We start from the raw sequence: 24750 nt of genomic DNA, 5'->3' as shown, positions 1-24750 counted from the left end.
TCCCTAATTGGTAAAAAGTCAAGACAAAAGTGGGAAAAACTCCTTAAAAAAGTGAGTCCTAAGTCATAATTTAGACCACAAAATCATTTGGTTAATTATTTTATTTTAATAAATTACCTCAAACACACAATTAAAGTTCCAACAGAAAGCACAAACCAAAAGGTCATCAGATTCCACATTTTGATTAATGGGCAAGTTTGAAACTAAACTGTTTCAAGATTTATTGAACACCCATTCTTCAACAGATACTGCTGCTAAGAGATGTCCCTTACTTGCACAAGAGACTGCGATATTCTGTCTAATAGTTTAACACATAGTTTTCCTGTTATCTGAATTGTTACTATTATTTCTTTCTCCATTATGTACTCTTTTATACAAGTTAACCAGTTGTGATGTGACAATGAACTAAAGTTAAATATACAGAACCTTCTCTAAAGACCACAATGTTCTCCCCAAGACCAACCAGCAGGGGTCAGTGGAGACATGGGATACTTAAGAAAAAACAAAAGACCACATTTTTTGTGATGATGTCCGAGTTGTTAAGACATCTGGCTCACATTTGCTTACTTTGTGTCTGTTCATCAAGATCAGAACCAAGCTTGGAGGAAGAAGAACCCCACGGCAAGTCAGATAAAAGTCACAATTTCCGGTCTGAATTGGTGGTTTGCCAATAACAGTTCAGGGCAAAGGCATAGTGTTCAACTACATCAAGTCCCTCTACTACAAGAGTGTATGCGACTCCGGCTGGGAAATGGAAGGGTATGTGTGTTACAGAACAAAAAGTAAAAAAATTACTTGAATCCATTCCAAGACATCAGTAATCGGCTCCAGTGTACACAATGGGAGAAGGAGCTCAGCAGGTGGAGGGGTACTTGCTCCTACATTGAAGGTTAGGGGGAGGGAGAGAGGGCCATCTATAAAACGAAGGGCAGGATGGGTGAGCGCAGAGGTGGGTAGTCGCGGAACTCCTTGAGGTAGCTGCGATGCTTCCCCTTGGCCCACACTGTCATCTGGATGAAGCCCACCAGAAAGAAGAATCCCACCGGCAGACACTGGGTCATCAGTGTGAAGCCAAACCAGGACCCCAGCTACAGGAGCAGACAAGACAATTTTGCATTGTTACTCTGAAAAGTCAGTTTAACCTTTTATTGGTCCATAATCCCTAATTATTACGTGTTTTTAAAAACATTTAATATTTTGATAATTTGCTAATAGGAGGAAATGAGGCATAGTATGTTTAATCCGCCCGAGCCGGAAGTGATGTAGTCCTGTATACTACACTACATACGTGTAAGCATAGGGAAGGGACAGACGATGGGCCCCAGAGCAGCGATGGTGATCAGCACGGCTCAGATTAACGTTTTAACACAATTTCCGCCGGGATTAATTAATAACATGCCAGGATATCGCACCGTTCAACCCTTATTTTGAAGATCCAAAACACAGCGACCGGATGTTTTCAGGTTAATGGTGTGTGTTGACTCTCAACCGGATGTTATTGTCTGCCTGGAGCATGATCAGTACAGGCCAACGCCATTACTACGACCGCCAGGCTCTGTGCAATAAGCGTTGTTTTCAGAAATGCCGCCTGACAGGGGCATTTGGAGACTAAAGCGACTGAAAGCGTGCGTGTGCATGCACACACACGTGTGCACAATCATAAAATATACATGGCATTTTATGCCATTCTGATAAATAAGACTAATAACCTCGTGCACGTGTAACGCAGATTATCATGTTCGCTTTTTCTACAATCAGAGGTCTATGGATGCTAGCCGCGGAAGCAAGCCGAGGCTTTGTGGATGGCCAAGAAGACCTTAATAACTTTCCACAAGAGCTCTCAAGGAAAGCACGGAACGAGATAGGAGGTTATCCATTTCTAGAGAGCATTTCTAAAGAGAGCATAGTACCTCATATGTGTAGTTGGGACAGGAGACCAGCAAGAAGATCCAGGTGAAGGGATTCTTAGTTGGGTACGGTATCTTCCTCGTCTTAGAGCCTGGGTAAGGAAATTACAGAAAGAGAATAAAAATGAAGCAGCAGTGGACTTATGAGTGCGAGGTAGGCCAGAATCGCTTATGTAAAACAACAACAACAGTTGATTTAGGTTACTAGTGTACTTGAAGTAGAAATGCCTTCCACAGCGTACCTGGAGGGCGGAGGTTCCGTAAAGCGATGTGGATGGAGAAGTTACCAATCTGACAGAACTGGGGATTTAATCAAAGGCAGTGTGACTCACTGATTGTTGGACATTGGACAGTGAGGCAATTACTGAGCGGAAAATGTACACGAAAGTACACGAAAATGTTCAAACACAGCATGAATTATATAAAAAACATGATCAAAACCAAACAAAACATTTAGCCTTTTGGTGACATGTGTACAGTAGAAGGCCCTTACCAGAAATACGATGAGGGCCAGTCTCACTTGTTGCTCACCATAGACTGCAACAAAGATATGCAGGTAAGTAACATAATATGACAGTGTGTGTGTGTGTGTGTGTGTGTGTGTGTGTGTGTGTGTGTGTGTGTGTGTGTGTGTGTGTGTGTGTACTCACTGGGTGGTGTGTAGAGTGGGTGATTGATATAATAGGCCATCCATGCAGCAAAGCCCCAGTAATAGGTACAGTTCTGAAAGAGCAGACTCAAGTTGTTAAGGCTGATTTATGCTTCTGTGTGACATTGTCACTGTTGCTATGTTGTTGGAGTTGAAGGTGATTTATATTTCTACATACATAGACCTTACCCATTGGCTGTCCCATCACTGCTGCAAAACTATATAGCGGTGTTGGAAAAACCTGACTGTGCCCAGCATGGTTCTCAGTGGTGGAAGAAGTACTCAAAAAAATCTTGAATTCTCGAGTAAAAGTATAAATACCATCATGTAGAAATACTCTACATACTGAAAATCCAGTAGTCAAAATATAATTAAGGGGGATCCGGTAAGGATCCGGAACCGTTAAAATCCTAACGAATCCCAACCCTAGGTGTGCAAGACACTTAACCCCCACCAACTGCTCCCCCGTGCTCAGCTTAAAACTTAATTTTAATTTGAATATTATTTATTATATTATCAGTGCGGCTTTATGCTAGCTTTTCATTTCACCAAGGTGTATTTTAACACTACGATGGCTCATTCTCATGCAATGTCATGTCTCACCTTGAAGATGTTGCGCAATGGCATGGTTCCATGTGAAAAGCGATGAACAAATAGGGTCTCCAACAGTCTCTTTATGTAGTGGAAGGAGTGACACATACAAGCCAGACTGGGTGAAAAAAGCAGAGACAATCAGTCTGGACCGATTGCTTCCGGAAACAATTTTCTTTGTATAGTAGATTTGTCTCTTCTTGTTTTGTTTAGTTTTTTGTTTGTTTTCCACGTTTCTTTGTATAATATTATTGTTGTTATTATGCTTTAACTGTGTTGTCTTCTATGTATGTGGGTTTGTATGTGGGGAGGGGGGAGGGCTGTGGATTGGCATCTGAATAAACAATGGTACAACAACAGAAGGAATACCATCACTGGCATAAAATTTAATATGAACTCAAAACACAAAGAATATTGCCGTTTCAGTTATGCAATTCCAGAAAACAATTTAGCTTAGTGTAATTATGTGTTATTGTGTGTTGTTGTGGATGGGGACTCACTGTACAACCCAGTGTTTACTGGTGGTGAAATCATATTTAGTTGCGTAGATGAACGGCACCCGGAAGTAAAACATCAGATAGATGAGCAGAGGACCAGCATACTCTGTCAGGAATACCTGGGAAAAACAGTTGAAGGAGGATGGCTAAAGCTGGACAGTGCTTACTAATGAAAATAACATGCATATATATCTGTAGCATCTTGTGTGTGACTAAATAAACATAATGAAAGTAGATGAGAGAATTCAATTATATCTTTTTATGTAAATTACTGCTTTTATTTACAGTACAGATCCTAGGTTAGCGTAATCACACAAGTTAAACACTTCATGCGCTTCTCTCCTGATCAGCATTGACCAGGTATCAGGTATATATCAGGCCCCATTTAGACTGGCAGCCACATCCAGCCTAAATCAGATCTGTGCCACATCCGATTTGTCTATACACATACAAGTCACATGGAATCTGACTTTTACAAATCCGACTTGAGCCACATTCAGAGGTGGTTTCAAATGCGATTCAAATCTGATTTCTAAAGATGCGTCTCAGTCTGAACGCAGTAACCTGATCCCAAGTCGCATATCAAACTGTTTAAAATTTCACTTGCAGTGCGACACGAGCGCCACTGACAGAATTTCATTTTGATTTAAGAGAGTGGCACCGTTATCATGCATGCATTTTTGTTGTTGTTGCTTGTCTGATCACTTGCAAATGCAGTGTGAAAAGTCAGGCCAAAAGATCGGACTTGAGAAATAAATTGGATTTGACTGCAGTCTAGAATCAAGACCCTTGCTAATAGAATAGGACCTGAGCATATTCAATTTGTAGGGATGGGATGAAACCTTCTCTCTGTGCAATTCACCTTGCCCTTTGAGAGATCTCAATATAGCACATGATCTAACTCTCACATTAGGCGCACACACTTTTTCAACTTCTTCAACCTACTTTTCAGAGCAAGACTGAACCTGTATGTACGTTTGCGTGTGCATGACTGCATGTGCATGCGTACTCACTGTGACCCAACTGATCTGGGCTCCCAGGTCTCTGAAGTAGAACGTTGCAGTGGTTCCTACAGGGAGGTGCTGGAGAACATCGTCATCCTTCAAAGATTTCCCCTCTGGAACAAACATACACATGCTGAGACCAGAGATTATTATTTTTTTGGTGTGTGAAATAGCATGAAAGGAGTCCACCACAGTATTGCTCTGTTCACTAAAACAATTGGCATAATGTGTAAAACTATGATGTTTGGTATTATTGTTCCTGTTCCTGCCGTTATACATACAGGAGAAATTGTAGATTGAGAAATATTTGACACATATTTGACACCATTCGTTTTATGGAAGATGCTTCTGAACATGTACAAACATTCTTTAATCTTCACAGGTTCACATAAAATATCTATTATTACTGTATGGCTTGGCCACATGGTGCAGAGCAGCAGTGTCACAGTTACAAGCCAAGAGAAAGACATGCAGGGATTGCAGGCCTTTACGGAATCCAAATGACTGTAATCAAGTTGTGATGACTGTGAACTTTAAGCCATGCGATACACAGACATGTTCATAAATGCCTCCACCTATAAATGCCGCCAGGCATTGCTGACTCATTCCCTGGATATTATATATATTTATAAAACAAACAGAAACACCACATGTGAGCTGGCTTACTGGCATCAAGGCGAATGGACTGTCTGGCCGGATACCACTGAGGATCTGAAGCAGAGCAATGGAAACACAGATTAAGTACAGGGCAATTCCCTATCAGGAAAGTGACTTATTAAGTACAGGTCATTCTCTGATCAGGAAAGTGACTTATTAAACTTGAAGACCCTTTGTCTTATGATTGTGTTGCTTGCTGAAAAGTAAATATTTGTCAGGCTAAAAAAAACATTGTGAGATGTATAAACTTGGCTTTAGAATGACATGGGAGACATGACTCACGGCTCTTGTGGAACATGGACTTGATCTCCCCGATGGTGGCATTTGGTTCGACCTGCAAATAGAATGAAAAATGAATGCCCATACATATACTGTATATACCCACATGCATGCATGAACGTGCACACTCACAATACACACATTAATGTTCTAATTTTGTAATGTCTGTGATTAGCTGTAAATTTAGCTCTGGAAGTACCCACTCTCCTCAAGCATGGGAACTATAACAGCTGGTAAAGTATTATGGCTTCAAAGTGTGCGTGCATACATGCATGTATGTGTGGGCACGCGCACACAAAGCCAAAAAACCCATGACGGTGTCAGCCCACCCACCAGCGATTCCATAAAGCATCTAAATATAACACTCAATGACAACAATAAAGAACCATGCACAGACTGAAACGCACGCAACCCATTTGGATGATTATCAGTTTCCGATGATCTCCATGTGCAACTTAGTTGCTTTAAACATGTCACACTGTGACATGTTGTCATGTTGTGAGCTTGTAGATATGCTAATTGTGGTACACACCACCAGAGCACAACCTAAGTATAAACTGATGGCCATCTCCTTTTGGCCAGTGGCAGCTAGACTCCACATGCCACGCCGAGACTCTTCCGTCATGGACTCTGTAAATCACTGCGTTCCAGCTGGCCGCCATTTACTTTTTGTTCATTGAATAAATCCTTGATTCCCGCCTGGCTGCCCCCCGGGGTTAACTTAGTGGTCGTGTGAAATCCAGCCCTGGAGCTTTGTGACATCCTGGATGATGTACAGAATGTTGATGTACATGGATGGATACATGCATTGCGGTCTGGATCCAAATGTTCACCAATCCTAACTAAGCTTTTATGGTGTTTGAAATTCCAGATTAATCTGAAACCAGGTAATTAGGCACAAGATCTTTGAGTGTCTTCATTCGATGCATTAGTTGATAACTGTATGCTCTCCCAAAAGTGGGGGGGGGGGGAAGGTGCACAAGCCTGTTTAATTCACTCTGTGTGATTACTACAGTATCAACATTTCCATTGTTGCACAATATAAAAATTTCCACTGAATGGCTTCGTAATAATTTTGGGTGTGGTCCTATTTTAGCATTGGTATTGAATGCTAATCATGTATAAATTAGCACCAGCAGGTTAAACGAGATTGGGCTGACATGACATGCTGACGCTGTACACTCCATTATCCTTATGCTTGCTCTATGCGGGTCTTGCAGGACAACATTACCAGAAAGTAGTGGGTGTGCATTGTGGTGGGCCAGGAGACCCATGTCCAATTCTGTCTTCACGGGTCCAAAATGACAGAACCATAAGGGATCTGGGCATTTGTTCCAATTATCGCTAATGGGCCCATGAAATTCTACCAGTTGTCTACCATTGTAATAACCACAATGGAATCTAGCCAACTGCAACCTAAAACCTATGAATTAAGTGACAATGAAATTAAACTGCATGGACGATTAAAACAGCTGCATACATTGTGTATATTAGTCAGTTGAGCGTTCGTATGGTGATTGGTCCATCACGTAGGCGTTTGGTTCATCAAATGGAACTAATTGGCAAAAAAACATTTTGTCATGGATTTAGCTGTTGAATCCGTTTTCAAAACAAATTCACATACAACAGTTATAGATATATGCCAAGTTAGCATGCACTTTTCCTCTGCTGACGCAAGTTGCTGGTGCACTGCTCAACCTTTCCCTTCCTTATTTTGAGCTGCTATAATCTGATCCTAGGTTAGCGTAATCATCACACAAGTTACACTTTATGCGTTTCTCTCCAGTCCTGATCAGCACTGATTACGGGTCTTGTCAGATCTAATCAGGTATTTTACATAATGATCAACAGATCTGAGCACCCTTGTTCATAGAATGGGAGCTGACCTGAATCCAAGAGAACATAAAACATGCAACCGAAACCCGTACGGATCTCAGGTATTATTGGGTTTTTGGCTCGGGAGAATACATGACACATAAACTACTCCTGCAGCAAGAGTGCTTGTTTTTTTCTCATGCCATTTTATACACCACCATAGTTATTGAATCTTAATATATTTGGTGTCGAGAAGAAAACAAAGCAATACTGCCTCATCAAAGTTGTGTTGTGACTTAATATATTGTCAATTACTTGCATGAGAGGGGGAGAGGTGGTGGGTTAGCAGTTTAAGGGTTCAATGGAGTTAAGAGGTTTTGTCCAAAGTGCTTTTTAATACTTTCCATTGGTACAATATTGTTTTAACACACACACACAATGTCAAGGATGTTCAATAGCACTGATTTATAAAAAATGCAGTTAGATCACTTAGGTGGTTTCCTCCCGACAGCAACGAATACATTTGCTTGATTGTTTTTTTTTCTTTCTCATGTTTTGACCTACATGAGCACTAGGGCAAATTAAAGTAACCCATTTTAAAAGCAAAGTAGCATAACGCTTTTCTTTCTTCCTGGATATAAAACGTCTGGGTTTCCGAGGCTAGCATAAAGCCAGCTGAAGCGAATATTATTTGAAGCTCATCATCAATGTCCAAGAAGAAGAACCCAGCCATTTTAGTCAAACATGATCATTAATACCTTGCTGTGTTTCAGAACTGTTTGGACTCAACAAACAGATGGAGATGGGGATAAAACATTGTCTTAACTTAAATGTTTGTATTTGGTGCCGGTAGCCCGGTACTGAAATCTTCTGCTGCCAATAGTTTTATGTTTTTTACTTTTATTTTGGTCACAAATATTTGTGTTGTGTAACTTGTGTTCATACCCTTACATTTTGTTATAACTAACTTAACACTCAAAGTGTTGACAGTCTCTCCATCTCGGCATCTTGCAAATGACATCACTGTGGAAACACCGCTAAGCTGACAACACCGCAGAAAGCCATGGTAATCCAGGAGGGTGGCACCTGATACATGGGGTACTCCTGAGGAGATGGCTTTGACGAGTTGGGAATGCCCTGCTTGGCAGGGTCATGCCACTAGTGTAAACTTGGTTAAAGCAACTCTATAAACGAACAGGCCTTGCACACTCTTGATAACTATAGCAGACTTGAATTAACTCTAAAGAACTTTGACCAATAAAAAACAGTAAAGGTTCCTGCACAGTGCACACTGGACGCATTTTTTGATTTTTAGCTGCGTTTTTCCGTCGGTTTTCCGAAAAAACGCGTGCAGTGTGCAACCACCTTAACACTTTTTAAGCATGTCTGATTAAACTGTAATAATGACTAAAACTGTTTAGAAACTGTTTTATTCCACTATTCTGTTTTAACTGTACATTACCCATGGAAAGGTATTATTACACAATGATATGGAAGTACCATTGTCTACTCGATACATATACATTGTACATTTGAGCGATACATTTTCCACTGTTAACACTTAACACATGGGTCAGTCAGTAGACTTAAATTAGGCCAAAGTCAGGCTGTTTGATACACAGTACCCTGGTGGAAGAACACAAGCAGGGAAACTGAACCTAGAACTACTATACTGGCAGTTAGGCTATCATGTTTAAGAGCTGCCTCCATCTCATATGTGTGTACTTCCTCTGACTTGGTTGTTGTATATCCCATCTTCTCACACACATTTCCAATGGCTTTATTTACACAGGGGAACTTTAACACAACTATAGTTGCTTGAAACTTTCAAATCTAAATTGCACTTGACTTGCATTGTGTAAAGCCATTCTGTTGTTTCTTACCAAAAGGAAAGATTTTTGAAGCTTCACATTAGATTATTTTGTATTTTTTGTGAGACAGTTGTAGAAGTATAAAACAAAATACTGTAGTGGATGTGGCAATGGAAACGATGGTAATGTTTACAATAATTGCCAGTCTAGCTGCTGCAAGGCAGCTATACTTTTACAAGACAGCTTTATGTAGAGTACTATAAACTCTCACTGACTGACAGACAGCAAACACTGTAACCCCAGCTGTACATAAGTCAGAAAAGAGTTACACACAGCCTTGGCGACTACAATACTATAGGGGCCAGCCAACTTGCACCTGTTGTATTGTGCAAACACAACGCCACAGGACATCACTTTGAAGACGTTAAGAAGGGGAGTTTAGTAATGACTTATGAGTAAGCTTTAAGAAAAGAAAAAGAGAACACAGCTCTTACCTTGTCCAGGAAGCATAGCTTGTCCTTGGTCTTTCCACACAAGATCTCCACCTCAAAGAAAACAACAGCCTTTTTAGCTTTTTTAGCAGGCTTTCGTTTGGTTGGGGCAGGGGGTGGCGGCAGTGCTGCCCCGTTATTCCCCTTCTTAGGGCCGGTGGCCTCTAGTGCTAGAGCATCCATATCCACACTCCTCCTCCTCCTCAAAGATTAGTTTCCTCCTTTCCTTCACTTTTCACCCTTGGTTCTCTCCTCGCTTATCACATCTACCAAGTGTTGTTCTTACCCAGAAACACACTAAAGCCAGAGGAGAGGGGCAGCTATCAGCTGTGGAAATAAATCTCTCTGTCTCTCTCTTTCTCCCTTGCCACTCTCCAGTCCCTCCCTCTTCTTCCTTTCTGTCATTCTCTCACCCTCCCTCCTTCTCTTTCTCCCCCTGCCTCTCATTCCTTCACTCCGAACACGCTTCTTTATTTAACTGCCAACCTACTCCTGCTCTGTAGAGTAGAGACATGCAGCACATGTGTGTGTGTGTGTGTGTGTGTGTGTGTGTGTGTGTGTGAGCGCGCACAGCAAACTTCTGCAGGGAAATTATTTATAGTAATTATCTGATCGTATCAGATATTGGACATTTATCTATGTCAGGAAATTACTCCAGAACAGGTGGATTAATTTTGCAACAACAACAAAAAACACATCCCCACTATTAATGACACCTGGAGACTATACTGCTGCCACCCAGCATTAAGATAAATAGATCTACCCAACCCAACCCCCTTTCCTTGCCTCCTCAGCTAAATATAAACATCTACTGCTGGCTGTGCATAACCAAGCCGACCCCGACCCCCCCACCCCTTATTCATCCCTACGTAATGACATCATGTGCCTAATTGGTCAGTCTGTGAATTTATGCCTCATATCATTTCAGTTCTCTCTACCTTGACCCTAGGTCGTTGTCTAATGATCGTCTCCACTCCAATGCCAAGACATGGCATTGGAGTGATCTCTTATAGAGTACAAAAATGGAGCGGCCACATAATACATAAACTGTAAAATCTTCTGTTCATTTAACTCTGGGCCCATTTGGTTCCATTTTGTACACTAAGGCCTCTTTTAGACGGCGACCATCTCCATATAACACGTCAAAGTCCCGTTGCGTTCTCATTTTTTCTTACCCTTTACACGAGAACGCACACGTTATGATATAATGTGCTATTATGCTATACTGTCGCTAGGTGGCGATAACGGGCTGCCAAATAGACAGGTCACCCACGTACGAGAAGAAGAACTCCTTCACGCAAGCCTGCGCAACACTGCTCTGGGCGCGCCACGGGATGGTTATATATATTATAATACATTAGGCTACATAAACACTGCTGCCGCGGCTGCCGTCTATCACAAGGCTTTTTATTTACATCATGGTTTTACATTCAACATCGCTGATGAGCAGCACTTTGTAGGCGAGGAGGGAGGCTTGTTCAGGAACTCCATTATATCATAATGATATTGCTCTGCATCAACGTAATAAACATATGCGCTGTGAGCCAACGTGAGCCATGATGTCATAAGTTTTGCGGATTCACCGTTTTGCCTGTTTATATGGAGACCATAGGAAACGGTGTTCTCAAAGATTTCCACTCTGGGAGGCGGTTTCACTTCGTTGCGTTTTCACCTCCAGAGAACACGGTTCTCGTCTAAATGACAGCAGCAAACGATACTTTATTTTGACGTTTTATATGAACACCATCCTCGTGTAAATAGCACCTCAATTAATAAAACACTGAAGAGGTCTACTGAGTACACATGAGAAAGCCTTTCCTTCCACACTAGAGTGATAATACTCCAGACTCCCAGGGGCTTAGTCAGGGCATCTCACCCCCTCTTTCCAAAAATTACGGCATGATAGCTAGCAATCAGCTCAGTGAGTACAGCTCTTTAGGGAAGGATGGCATCCGTCCACTTAAGGGGAAAATTAGGGCATATCATGGTGGTCAAGTAGTTGACCACTGGCCAGTGGCCTGTAAAATCCTGTTATGCTGATAGTGTATAAATATACCGGTAATTAAATGGTTGGTTACAGTTTGGTTACATTTTAATTTGTAAACACAAATTAATTTAAAAAAAAATGGATTTTAGTACTGTAGTGTGTGGAAGGAAATAAACCCCCCTTGTACCGTTTATGAATGACAATATAGTGAATCAGTTTCACTGGTGGTCAAACCAGTTCAAGGCATCCCCAAGCACAGTGCCAGGTCTATCCAAACACTGTACCTCCCCCTTCATGTCTAAATAAAGACCCCTCCCGCGACCTGCCTGGGTAACCAGTGACACGGGTGGTACCCTACTACTTACTACCCTGTCCTGGTATGGTGCTTTGACCTGTCGGTAAAATGTCCTTGTAACTGTAACGGCACACAGTTCCCCAGAAAACATCCAAGGAGATCTGATAGACTCTTGAGCTCTTTATTGCCCGTTTGCATGTAATATTTATTTATGATTAAGGAATTTAATCTAGAATCTGGATAAGGGAAGGGCACCAGCTAAACATATTAAAATAAAAGCACACTCGTTTGAAGTGAGGGGTGCTCTTATGATATCATCATACATCACATTCCGTGCTCAGACAATCAAATCATCACAAATGCCATTCCTCAAAAATGAAGTGAGCGGGTTAGGTTAGGGTTTGAGATGGGTTGTCGTACTGCGCCTGTGTAACACAGTCATAATATGATGACATAATATGATTATGATGTCTGAATGATGATGTATTGATCCACATGATGTGACATCACATTGGGCGGATTAAAAAGGAATAGTCACATGTTGGCTAGCAACGCTCAAACATGGTACATTTAAATGAAAGCATTAAGCAATGGTGTCCACATTATGGTGAGGTGTTGGGGTCAGTGGTAGTGTTAAAGCCGAGCTGCTGGGTTAGTAGCAGCAGGTGTCACTTAAAGCCTTAGGAAGCTCTATGGTGACACCACATGTATAGATTGAGAAAATACAACTGGACTGGTCTGACTCTGAATATGAACAGAATACATACTTCCATCACAATTTCAGTAAGATCTTAAAATGTGTTGTTGGGGGCATTTGAAGAATGATGTCATGTGTATTCATAGTTTAATAATATAATAATGACGAGCTGTAGGCAGCTTGATTTTTGCTATCACTGTATAGTAAAAGTCTACGGTGCTCTCTCTCTGGTATGCTGTCTCTCACAACTATTCTACCAGAGTGAAAAGGAATGACAAGTCACTGGTTGGGGCAGTTTGTGTCAGTTCTTCTGAAATGCTGTCTGGTGGGTTTTTCATCCGTATTAAACTGCATTTGTTCCAGTTAAATCATTAATAGCATATCTACAAGCTATTTTCCAATTGCCAAAGTATACAATAGGGCTTGAGTGGTTAAGAAGAAAGTTGAACAATGAACACTTTGTGGAAGTTTATATTACCCAAAGTGATTGGTTGCTCAACATGGCCTATTCACAATCACAAATACACCCTGTTGGGATTGTGCAATGCAAATTTCAAAATCACACCTTTCAAAAGGTAACTATAGGCCTACTGGCTCAAATCAGCGACATCATGTTCAGTGAATCATTAGGCAATAAATGATTGCTTAAACGTTCAACTTCAACCCCAATCACAAGGTAAGAGTTCATAGGCCGGGGACCGGCCGGCCGGGTGATTCACTCTAGCCCATTGTCCATCACATGGATAAAGAGCAAAAGCTGCACATGTGACATAAACAGTGACTACATCCTATAAATTATTTAACAATTCGATGTATTGTACCATTGTACCGTACAGACACAGTATGTCTAAAATTGCAACCATAACACAAAGGCCATAACCGACCATAGCATCCAGCCTGAAAACAGGCGAGGTGGTTATCGCATGACTCTCAAGACCATTCTCTTTTCATAATTCATTAAATATTTTGATCATTTCGATGTCACATGTGCACCATAAACTACTAATTATTTCGTATTGACAGAAGTAAAGTAAATGGAATGTTTAATCCCCATTGACGGTTTAGAGTTACACAGACAATGCTCACCTCGTAGTGCTTCATCTTGGCTGGCAGCTCTCTTCCTATCATCCGTGTTGAGTGACAGCTGGAGTATCCAATCGGAGGGGAGAAGGGGCGGTCACTTTAGCACGCGTGTTCTTAACCCAATCAAATGTCGCGTACCGACGAAGGAAGCCTGCAAATAGGAACAGATCTACAAGCTGACAACGCGTCGCTATCCGGTCGCGATGCGAAGTTTAAGCTTATATATCTGTTCTTTTTGGATAAGCGACTTGTTGAAGGAATCGGATGATGAACTCTTGATGCCAGGCAGCATTATAAAAACGTGACTGATAACTGTAGACCTGCAAAAAACAGGAAAATCACAGAAAGAAAATACATTGACATAGTGTTTGTGGTAGAATTGAGAATTATACTGCCTTCATTATTATGTTTTATTATTTTTCATTTTGTGTGTGTGTGTGTGTGTGTGTGTGTGTGTGTGTGTGTGTGTGTGTGTGTGTGTGTGTGTGGGGGGGGGGGGGGTATTTTTGCATACCCCAGACAGCTGACTTTTTGCATGATGTCATGTCACCAATGACAATGGCAGACAAACATAATATAATAATAATAATAGCCCCAGGAGGAATGTACAACTGTATAGCCCAGGCCTAGAAAGGGACGTTATTTGTCTCTTATTAAATACAATGACAACACTAACTGGATCAACTCGAGAAGGTTTAAGAGTACTTTTCATAAAGTTCAAGTCAAGTCTAAACATGCATTAATTTGTAAACAAATCAGACCTGTTTTTTAAGGTAACTGTCAAATTCAATCCCATAGCCTGGAAGAGGGACGGAAACCTTGCTGCTGTGATTGGTGATTGGTTACAGTGTTAGTTCAGCAGCAGTTTTATCCTTTAAAACTAATAAAAAAATTATTTCGTTCACTCAGTAAGGGGATCTTCCGTCTTTATAGTTTAGGCCAAGGGTTCACAGAGCAGTAGCCTTAATATTATTATTTATTATTAAACTAAACAATTATTCCAAATCCCTGGTCAACGTTGTGTGTAGTCTAAAACCAATCACAGCGAGAGCGTCCCTCTGGCTAATGGGATGTGGACGCAGAAGATAGAACCCAGAGCCTGGAGCCACCATAGAACCAGACTGTTCGTGGTGCTCATGGAACATGCTGGAACTTTCTACGGTGCGTTATAATAACATGGCCGATGAGCACCTACTGTCACTGTACATGCCTGCTGCTGAGAGATAGGTGCGCCTTTACAAAGTAACAACTAAACACAGACAGACAACCCGATGGTCAAGATGGGCAAAGACTACTACGACATATTGGGCATTAAGAAAGGCGCTTCGGAGGACGACATAAAGAAAGCGTATCGCAAACAGGCTCTGCGGTTCCATCCCGACAAGAACAAGTCACCAGGAGCCGAGGAGAAGTTCAAGGAGATCGCAGAGGCTTACGATGTTCTGAGCGACCACAAGAAGAAAGATGTTTATGACCGGTTTGGTGAAGAAGGCAAGTGCAAGTGTTATATAAATATACATTAGTTTACTGTAAAAGTATAGTAAATTGGAACTTGGAGTTGGACGCATGTATAACTCACTCCTGTTAACTTTTATGGATTGATTGGATACTTTATTAGCAGTTTGGAAAAAAGGCACAGGAAATATTACAAATTGAGTTTGAAATAACAGTCGCCACTGTAATAGTCGAACAGAGTGACAGTGATACACAGGCTTTTCTGTTTCAACACATTGTAATAGAGACTGAGAGCTTCTACTGTACATTATTATAATTAGTTTGAATTCCAAACAGCCAGATTATCAAAGCAAACATGAGATTGAGGGCGAGGCTTTTGGGGTGCGACGTGCGTTCATTCCGGACGGAGCTGCTGGGTGGAGCGGTGTGTCTTATCAAAAGTTTCCATGCATGACCTAAAGAACCAATTTAGGCACAGAGATCATGATTAGGAAAGAAAGGCCTTTAAATGTTTATGGGTTTAAGTGCGTTATATGAATATTGAATAGCCAATATATTCTTTCTAATCAGACTTAGCCTCGATCATATTCACATGTATTGCCTGGCAAATTGTGGCAATTGTGGCAATATAGTGTATTGTATAGGCCTATGCAGGCCTGTGATTGGATAAGCAGCTTATCTCTCTCTCTCTCTCTTCCTCTCTCCTTCTCTCCCTAAATGCAGGTCTGAAGGGTGGAGGCCCCACAGGCGGTGGTCCCGGTGGTCCTGGTGGTCCTGGCACTTTCAACTACTCTTTCCAGGGTGATCCTCATGTCATCTTTTCAGAGTTCTTTGGTGGCCGCAACCCCTTTGACCAGTTCTTTGGTAACGGGGGCATGGGCGAAAACATGGACACGGATGACCCATTTGCACGCTTTGGGATGCCAGGTGGTGGAATGGGGGGCTTACCCCGTTCATTCAGCACTGGGATGGGAGGTATGGGGGGTCATGGTGGTAGTAGTGTTGTGAAGCGCCAGGACCCACCTGTGGTGCATGAACTGCGCGTGACCCTGGAAGAAGTGTTCTCGGGCTGCACCAAGAAGATGAAGATCTCCCACAAACGTCTGAATCCTGACAGGCAAACGATAAGAACAGAGGACAAGATCCTTGAGGTGGCGATAAAGAGGGGATGGAAGGAGGGGACCAAAATCACTTTCCCCAAAGAAGGTGACGAGACCCACTCCAACATTCCCGCTGATGTAGTGTTCGTTTTAAAGGACAAGCCTCATCCAGTGTTCCGACGCGACGGCTCCGACATCATTTACCCAGCCAAGGTCTCCCTTAAAGAAGTAAGTTATTATCACATCAGCAGCTTTCACATATTGTCATCATTCTGTATCTGTATGCACTATATGCATGGTAAAATGACATGTAAATTCAAGCAAATGCTTTTTAGCTTCATATTATTACCCACTTAAATCATATACTTCATTGATTTGGGTTCTCCAGGGATGTGTATCTATACTAGGTCTGCTATATGTCTTCTACAACAAAACTCTTTGCAGAAATGTGCAGATCTACAAGCTCACAACTGTTATTTTTGACAAATGTTCCCCCCGGAATTAGGACCACACAGTGGTTAAGATATCATTGGAAATTGTAATTTGGAATGGATGATGTTGCCAAAATGTGAATGAATAACTTTGCTCTTTTCTTTGGCTCCTTTTAGGCCTTGTGTGGCAGCACAGTCATTGCACCCACATTGGATGGCAGGACCATACCTGTGACAACCACTGACATTGTGCGGCCAGGGATGAAACGGCGCATCACAGGGGAAGGGCTGCCATTGTCCAAGTCCCACAGTCGTCGCGGTGACCTCGTGGTGGAATACGAGGTGAAATTTCCTGAGAACCTTAGTCAGAATGCACGAGATGTGATCGCCCAGGTGCTGCCATAAATGTTAGGACAAGAAGCAACAAGAACTCGCTTATAGGGAAGAGTTCTGTTATTATTTAGCTCAATGCTGCCAAGACTTTGACTGAGCTGAACTAGCCTGGCATGGCCAGAGTAATATCTCTGTGTAGATATTAGTCTGGAATCTCTGTGTGAAACCTGCCTTTCCTTGGGACGGATTTTCCCCACACAGTATTTGCATACTGGGCCCTGATTGATGCCCCATAACTTTGGGGGCAGGGAAATCCAATCACATCCGAGCGGGGCCAGACTAATCTGCCAAGGGCTTTATTTTTTTATTTTTTTCCCCCACTGTCTGGTGGAAGGGGATTGTACTTCATTGCACTTGATCATTTAAAGTGACATCACTTTAAGAGTTTGTAATGTATAGTATGTACTGTATACATTATAAAACAACCTAAATATCCTGAGCATTTCAGACAGCTTGGAATGGTTTAGGAAAAAAATACCTTTTTTATGGTTTTCTGTCGGTTTGTGTGGAGTGGACTTTTTTAAGTTGGAGTAAGTTATTCACCAGCTATCTTTTGTAACAAATAAAATGTCTTGCTCCAAATAATACAAAGTGAATATATTTTATGTACTGTATCACCATACCACTGTGTGTGTGTGTGTGTGTGTGTGTGTGTGTGTGTGTGTGTGTGTGTGTGCATGACGTGGGTTAAAATGACCTGGGTGTTGGGTTTATTGTGTTGAACACAAATTATACTTGAATAAAAAATGTTTTTATAGGCTGCCCTAATTGATGTCCCCTGCTGGTGGGGTATGCGGGTGAGAAGTATAGATAAAACCTGTGTATAAAAACAACTATTATTCAAATACATTATTATACCTATATATATTTGATACTTTTAAATAAATATGAAATGACCATGAACATAATTGATACAGTTTATTCTCTGGAAAAGGAATTATGTCCCCCTTCTATGCCAAATCTATTTCAGATTCATTGCTTAGACATTGTTATATCCTAATCATAATGTATTTTCTAATCCATTATTATTGAAATGTCTATCCTTAGTATATGGATCTGTGTAATTGTATACAAATTAATGTACATTCCCATCACACATAACTTGGGAGGTTACCCCCTCTAGGGGCAGTGACCTGTTCTACACGGGGTTAACGGGAACCATATGGTTCTATCAAATCATATCATTTGCGCTTCAAGTTATTGATTAACCATGGCATATTCAGCAATGCCTGTGCCTATTCCAGTTTTATGTTCAGAAATCTTTAATTTAAACATTTTTAGTTTGGCCAATGTATACCTTTCCACAGGGACAGCATTCTTATGCTCATTTGGGAGCCCATGGATTACTGGTGTGGTGTAAAGCCCAAACCACACCAAAGGGTCACCATGCAACTGCTTGGGTCCAAACGGTTGCAAGGAGTTCACGCTAAACCCTTTGGTGTGGTTTGGGCCATTGAATTCCATGGGGCAACGCAGGGACAACGCTAAAACCGTCTTGACCCTTTGGTGTGGTTAAGGCTTGATATGTCTTGTTGCACGTCGTTGACCCACTAGTGATAGTTGACTAGTGATAGTTGATTGTTTGATTCATTGATTGATCAATTGATTGAATACATTACTAACATATTGCAAATATAGCACAGAAGAGTAACTTTAAATAGAAATACAATGCTAAAAGGATTGAACCCAAGAAAGTGAGAGAGCATAATGGCTCGTTTCCATTGGGGTCAAATTCATTGAAACATTTTGTGACAGACAAATATACAACAAGGGGTGTAACTAGGGGACCTGCCAATACTCATGATGCTGTCAGGAGACTTCTTTTTTCCTTATTTTTTGCAGATGCAGATGAGCATTCATACGTTAGACTAGAGCCTTGTGCGCATGCAGACTGATTATCAGTAAACTTGAGGAGCAGCAGTGAATGAATCAGTGAATGAATCAACCTGAGGCCCGAACTGACCTGAATTAGAGATGGGGTTGGAGATAGGGAGAAAGCAGGATGTGTTCACGCTGTAAATATATCCTGAAGAAAACCGTTTAATATACGGTAGTGACTGCAGGGGAACATTTAATGGTTAGATAGGGACCCAGGGGAACGTTGAATAGTTTTCATTTCATGATCTAACCACAAAAGGCAGGACGAATCCACTTCATTTGCTTCTTGTACAATCAGATTATTGTACTTGTGATATCTTTTATCAGATCACCCATCTTCTCCATGAAGCCCTGGAATTAAGTTCTTCTTAGAGCATTCTGTTTTCGCTCTACTAAAAAACACACCACAGTCTTCTTCAGAATCGTAAATTGCTTTTCTATTTTCCTTGGGAGGTCTGCTGGTTTACAGGATAAAGCATGAGGATTCTACATACTGGCATCCTTTTCTTCTTCTTCTCAGGTTTTGTTGTATTTCACCTTTAACCACCAGTCAAGTATTTGATGTTATTTTCAAATAGCAAACGTAAAACGGTGATTTGGTTTCTGATGTGCTCTGTATTTGTTTTATTGATTGCCATTTGTATTGAGAAAATTGCATATACAGTAAATATTTGCCTTTAAATTGATCGAGCATGCCTCCTTGGCAAATATATTTTATTTTCTATTTTTTAATACAATTTTAATTAAAGCATAATGTAATCAATTAGCATACTGTACATACAATGTATCCATTTTAAACTCCTAGAGTGTACATATCCTTCCTCTCAGTCTTTCCGACATGATTAGTCAAGAACATACAACAATTAAATGTGCAAATGTCTTTGTTCTATAGCTGCGTGTGTGGAGGCCTCCACGGTGTTGGAAGCTAGTGGGTTTGTTGGAAGAGAGGTGTCCATCCAGTGTTCACATGAATGGCCCACAAACACCAGCTATGACAACTACAATAAATACTTCTGTAGGGACATGTGCTCCAGCCAAGACATTCTTCTTCAGAGAGAGGGGAAGGAGTCCATTGTTACAGAGCAAGGGCGATACCGCATGGAACACAACAGAGGTGATGGAGTCTTCACTGTATCCATAAGGAGTCTGGAGAAGACGGATGCAGGGAGATATCACTGCGGAGTGGACACACTCTTTGACCAAGAGGTTCATCTCAAAGTTCTCCATGGTAATTTGTTTATTTATCAAAGCTTAAACCTTTTTTCAGTAGTTTCTATACCTCTAAAGTTTAAACTCAATTTACTCCTCCCCTCGCAGGTACAATCTAACACCAGCTGCCAGTTATCTTGAGGGCAATGCATTATATAATCATTCAAAAATATTTAATTAATAACAAAGTAATATAACACATATTACTATAACAAATTGTGCATGTCATGTAATGGACTACTTTCAGAAAAAAATCAGTTTGCTCACTTAATTAATACCATTAATATTATTGAGGCATCCATTTATGCTTCCATTTAACATTATGCCTATTCTATTTTGTGCTTCATTTGAGTTTTGTGAAAGTAATGCAACAGTAACGCAAAAGTAACAAATGATCAAAAGTAAATTTGTAACATTTTGAAAGTAACTTCCCCAACTCTGGTGATAAGTGGTGTAGTTTTGTGTCAAGGACAGATAAGAGTTTGTTTGGTGAACAATACTACATTGCATATTCTTTTTTTTTTCTTTTTTTTTTTCATTCGTAATTATTATTTCCTTAAATAGGAATAGTTTTGTCCAGGCTAGAGCACTAATCTAATCTAAGTATAATGTTGACCTGTCACAGCATCTAAAGGATCCAGATCATTTACTTAATAAATGAAGCATGAGGCAGTTTTTCTTAAGCTGTTCAAATAAAATGAAAAAAATACAACCAAATATTTAATAAAATAGGGATAGCAGTGACTTGTATAAAATCTAAATGTCAATAGTGGAAACACAAGGACAGGCTATGTATTGTAGATAATTTCACAGTAGCCTAACCAAACTAGATCTTGTGATCTCTCCCTCTTACATCAAACATTACAATGGTCACACACTCGAGTGTCACACACACACACACGCACGCACACACACACACACACACACACACACACACACACACACACACACACACACACACACACACACACACACATACATGCTCTCCCTCATTCATTGATACTAACTCTTTGTTGGTGCTTTCAAAGCTTCTTTCAGAGTTTCCCCTAGTCCACATTTCTCCAATGTAAGTCTGCAAACCACAACTGATGCAATGTACGCAGGGAGCTATCTGTCAATGGGTGGATCGGCACCAGCAGCAGTAACAGTAACACATCCATCCACAAAACGCCCTAAATCAACGCACCATACAGGTAAACTAGCTACAGCTTTCTCAGAAAATTATTTAGTTGGAGTCCTGTTCCTGTTGAATACACTGATACAGCTAATTCATTCTATTGAAGATTTAACAGCCAACAACAGCCAATCTTTCAGAAATTCAGATATTTGATGATAATAAATCAAAACTGTGCAAATAAAGTGTAACATATGTTCAATTTAATCACCTCGCACAAATCTGTTATGTGTCCAGGCACCACAGTGATCTTCATTGTTTTTGTGAGTTTGGCTGCCCTGGTGTGTGCTCTCATCCCTTTTATATTCTGCATACGGAGCCATAACGGTATGTGACACATGAGGGCCCAGTATAGGGTTTCACTTTCAGGCTGTTCTGAACGTTCTTTGTAACTGTTTCCCAGGGAAATTACATCAGACAAGCTGTTAGTTCACTTGTTTTTCAGTATGCTTTGGGCATACCCCTTCTAAAGAGCAAGAGAAACAGTTATAAACATTAAACATGCATGCTCTTACAATAACGCCTTGTCTTTACTATACAGGTCCATGTGGACTTGATGCAGAGAAAGGTGGAAAAGTGAGTAACCATCATTTACTACCTACTAAGTATAAGTATGAACTGATTCATCTCAATTGTTATGTTATGACTCATGTTCATCAACATGTAGGGTTAAAAAGGAATATGTCTTAGAGATAATTCTTTGATTATAGGATGATTACAATGATGTCAGCGAAGAACAAGAAAGCGTCCCAACCCAACGTGCAGTAAGGCTACAGCGTGTCGTAACATACGTTGACTCCAAGGCCACGGATGCCGACCAGTATGACGCCATCTACCAGGCACTGGACCCCAAACCTCTGAAGTGAGGTTTGGGGTTTTTGCTCTGAACAGTGTACAAAGACAAGATGATTATATTATACACACTGATATCATTCAGTTCTGATGTATGTTTCTTTATACTTACACATTTTATACTTATACTTACACTCCTGATGTCATTATCTCAAAAAGCATTCCTATAAATAACTGTTTTTGTTTCCCCCTGCCTTTTACTGATCTTGTGTTATCTTGATTTGTTTAATGTTTGGGTATTTCTTGTTTATTACGTTCATTATGATAGATCATGTCACTTATTTGTTTTTCTATTATTTTCTATTGTGAATTTTTCTTGTTATTATTCCTCTGCAGCACTCTAGGCTCATGCCTAGAAAGGTGCTACTGTATATAAATAAAGTTATTATTATTATTATCTTCCATGACAAGCAAACACGTATAAAAAGAATACTGCTACTTTTCATCAGGAGAGGAGTATGGGGTATCTTTTAGAATGATCATGATGTTATATATATTTTTTGTAATAATCTAATATGATTTAGAATGTATGGTTACTTTAGGCATTTATATTATTGACTTATTTACACATGATATAAGGCCCAGATGTGAGTTTATGATCATTTTTTAATCCTTTATTATGGGGTCAATAATCCAGTGATCTATCATACAATGCTTACCAATAATTTTCAACACCTTAAAGGTTTGCCTTAAAGGGGGTCAAGGTGATATTCTTTCCTAAAATAAGCGTTAGATACTGTAGCTTAATATTCCGACATCATTGCTATACTGTAGTGTTTGTTCAGTAACAAGGGTCTCTCCAAATGCATCTCTGTCTCAGAAAATACTTTTTTAGGTCTGGACTCAGGACACCAATTTTATCCAAACAGGATCTCTTATCTAATATACAAAGTCAGTGGAAGTAAATAGGGAATTAAGATAATGTAAATGTGAATCTCCGTCATGCCAGTGTGTTAGGTGTAGCCATGAGGCATTCAAGCCAGCAAACAGACCAGCACAGCATGTTATCTAATTTGGTGGCCACGTTTGGGAAAGAACTTTGACACAGCCTCTAAAAACACCTAAAGCTAACCCAACCCAAAGCCCAACCTGAGTCAGTGGTGGAAACTAGCATTAAGTACATTTTCTGTACTGTACTTTAGTACAATTGAGGGATTTGTACTTTACTTGAGTATTTCAACTATATTTTGTGCTCTGCTTAAAATAGTCAAACTACCCTAACTATATGGGTGACCATTCTCCCTGACCCTGTCCTCCTGTGGTGTGCATACAGTATGTTTGTGTTTTTATTTTTATTTTCTTTATTTATTTATCCTATTGTCATTAGTTACTGCTATAGTAATGAATTCTGATTGGAAAAAAGAAAACTCAGTATTTTGTGTTGCTCGCCAGTGTACATGGCTGCAAAGACAATCATTCTGGTCAACTGGAAATAATTTCATCATACTGTACTCCAGAAAAGATACTGTACAATGTAAGGAGAAAGCCTGCTACTTATGAAAAGATCTGGGGTAGGTTCTTTGAGGTTCTATACCTTCAATATCTCCTCTGGGTTGATTTTACTATACAAGTTGATGTTGTGAAAGGGTCTTATGGACAATACGATTCTGTAAAGTGATCTGATGATAATGTCTATATTAATTGTCAATAAACAAAAAAAATGAGGGAAAAAAATAAATAAATAAAAACAGTCTGCACAAGTCTAGGCTGGGGAATGGGGACACTTTTGAGGATTCATAAAGGTCTAGCTTTTAAGTTCCACTATACAATAATAATTAGAAAGTACATTTCTTATATGAGGTTTGAGATTTACTAACTGATGAAAGAGGAAGAGGTTTACATATGTGAAATGTTGTGCACGCACGCACGCATTCACACACACACACACACACACACACACACACACACACACACACACACACACACACACACACACACACACACACAAACAACCTAACCCATTTAAGATGAAACCTTTACTACTGAAGGTCACAGATTCATGCTGTCGCTGCAACGTTTACACTGTGTGGATTAATAGTACTGGCTGGGAGTGATGGGAACAAACTGGAATTCCCTCGAGATTTTCATTATCACTATAATAAATATCACAGGTAAGCTAGATAAGTGCTATTATAGAACTATTGTGACTGTGACCTATATCAGACATGACCCGAGTCACCTATACTCTGTAAAGGGTTTTACAGTATATTTGATGGCCACTTTCATCTACGTCATGCTTGGCATTATGATGCGCTCTCTGATCCAACACAGCATTGTTATTTTCTACATGATTAGGCAGGCTGCTTATGTGTCGTTCTGTCTGACAGCTCTGAGTCATGGTAGGACCACAGTTGTGACAGGGGCAGAAGACCAGCGTTTAGAGTTCAGATGTGAGTACCCGCCAAGCCAGTGGAACAACACCAAGTACTTATGCCGTGTAGACGACAGTCTGTCCTGCAAGCATCTGATGATCAACACCAATAAACATGACCAGT

At 40.5% G+C, this 24750-nt stretch overlaps 3 protein-coding genes across 4 annotated transcripts; 2 read left to right on the top strand and 1 right to left on the bottom strand.

Annotated features, from left to right (window-relative positions):
• Positions 1-83: 83 nt before the first annotated feature.
• Positions 84-13798, bottom strand: tecrb (trans-2,3-enoyl-CoA reductase b). 2 transcript variants are annotated; one of them, XM_083765975.1, is made up of 12 exons: positions 13767-13798; positions 9705-9755; positions 5588-5639; positions 5315-5359; positions 4658-4761; positions 3648-3763; positions 3160-3265; positions 2558-2630; positions 2401-2444; positions 2150-2207; positions 1911-1999; positions 84-1088 (listed from the first exon to the last, which is right to left on the bottom strand). In XM_083765975.1, exons 1-12 carry the CDS (start codon positions 13779-13781, stop codon positions 915-917), a joined length of 927 nt encoding a protein of 308 aa, XP_083622101.1. In that variant the 5' UTR covers positions 13782-13798; the 3' UTR covers positions 84-914. The 2 variants fall into 2 exon arrangements, with proteins under 2 accessions (XP_083622101.1, XP_083622100.1); XM_083765974.1 differs by lacking the exon at positions 13767-13798 and having other exon boundaries at positions 9705-10079.
• Positions 13799-14897: 1099 nt separating this feature from the next.
• dnajb1b (DnaJ heat shock protein family (Hsp40) member B1b) lies at positions 14898-18050 on the top strand. The gene is made up of 3 exons (XM_083765973.1): positions 14898-15254; positions 15942-16546; positions 16927-18050. Exons 1-3 carry the CDS (start codon positions 15035-15037, stop codon positions 17152-17154), a joined length of 1053 nt encoding a protein of 350 aa, XP_083622099.1. The 5' UTR covers positions 14898-15034; the 3' UTR covers positions 17155-18050.
• Positions 18051-19087: 1037 nt separating this feature from the next.
• On the top strand, positions 19088-22506 carry LOC310859437 (uncharacterized protein). Its single transcript, XM_083765979.1, has 6 exons — positions 19088-19540; positions 19913-20248; positions 21258-21422; positions 21641-21730; positions 21945-21979; positions 22114-22506. Exons 1-6 carry the CDS (start codon positions 19498-19500, stop codon positions 22267-22269), a joined length of 825 nt encoding a protein of 274 aa, XP_083622105.1. The 5' UTR covers positions 19088-19497; the 3' UTR covers positions 22270-22506.
• Positions 22507-24750: the final 2244 nt, after the last annotated feature.

Source organism: Protomyctophum parallelum, assembly GCF_964188405.1.
Source record: "Protomyctophum parallelum genome assembly, chromosome: 5".
Lineage (NCBI taxonomy): Eukaryota > Metazoa > Chordata > Actinopteri > Myctophiformes > Myctophidae > Protomyctophum > Protomyctophum parallelum.
This window is presented reverse-complemented; position numbering and strand designations above follow the sequence as displayed.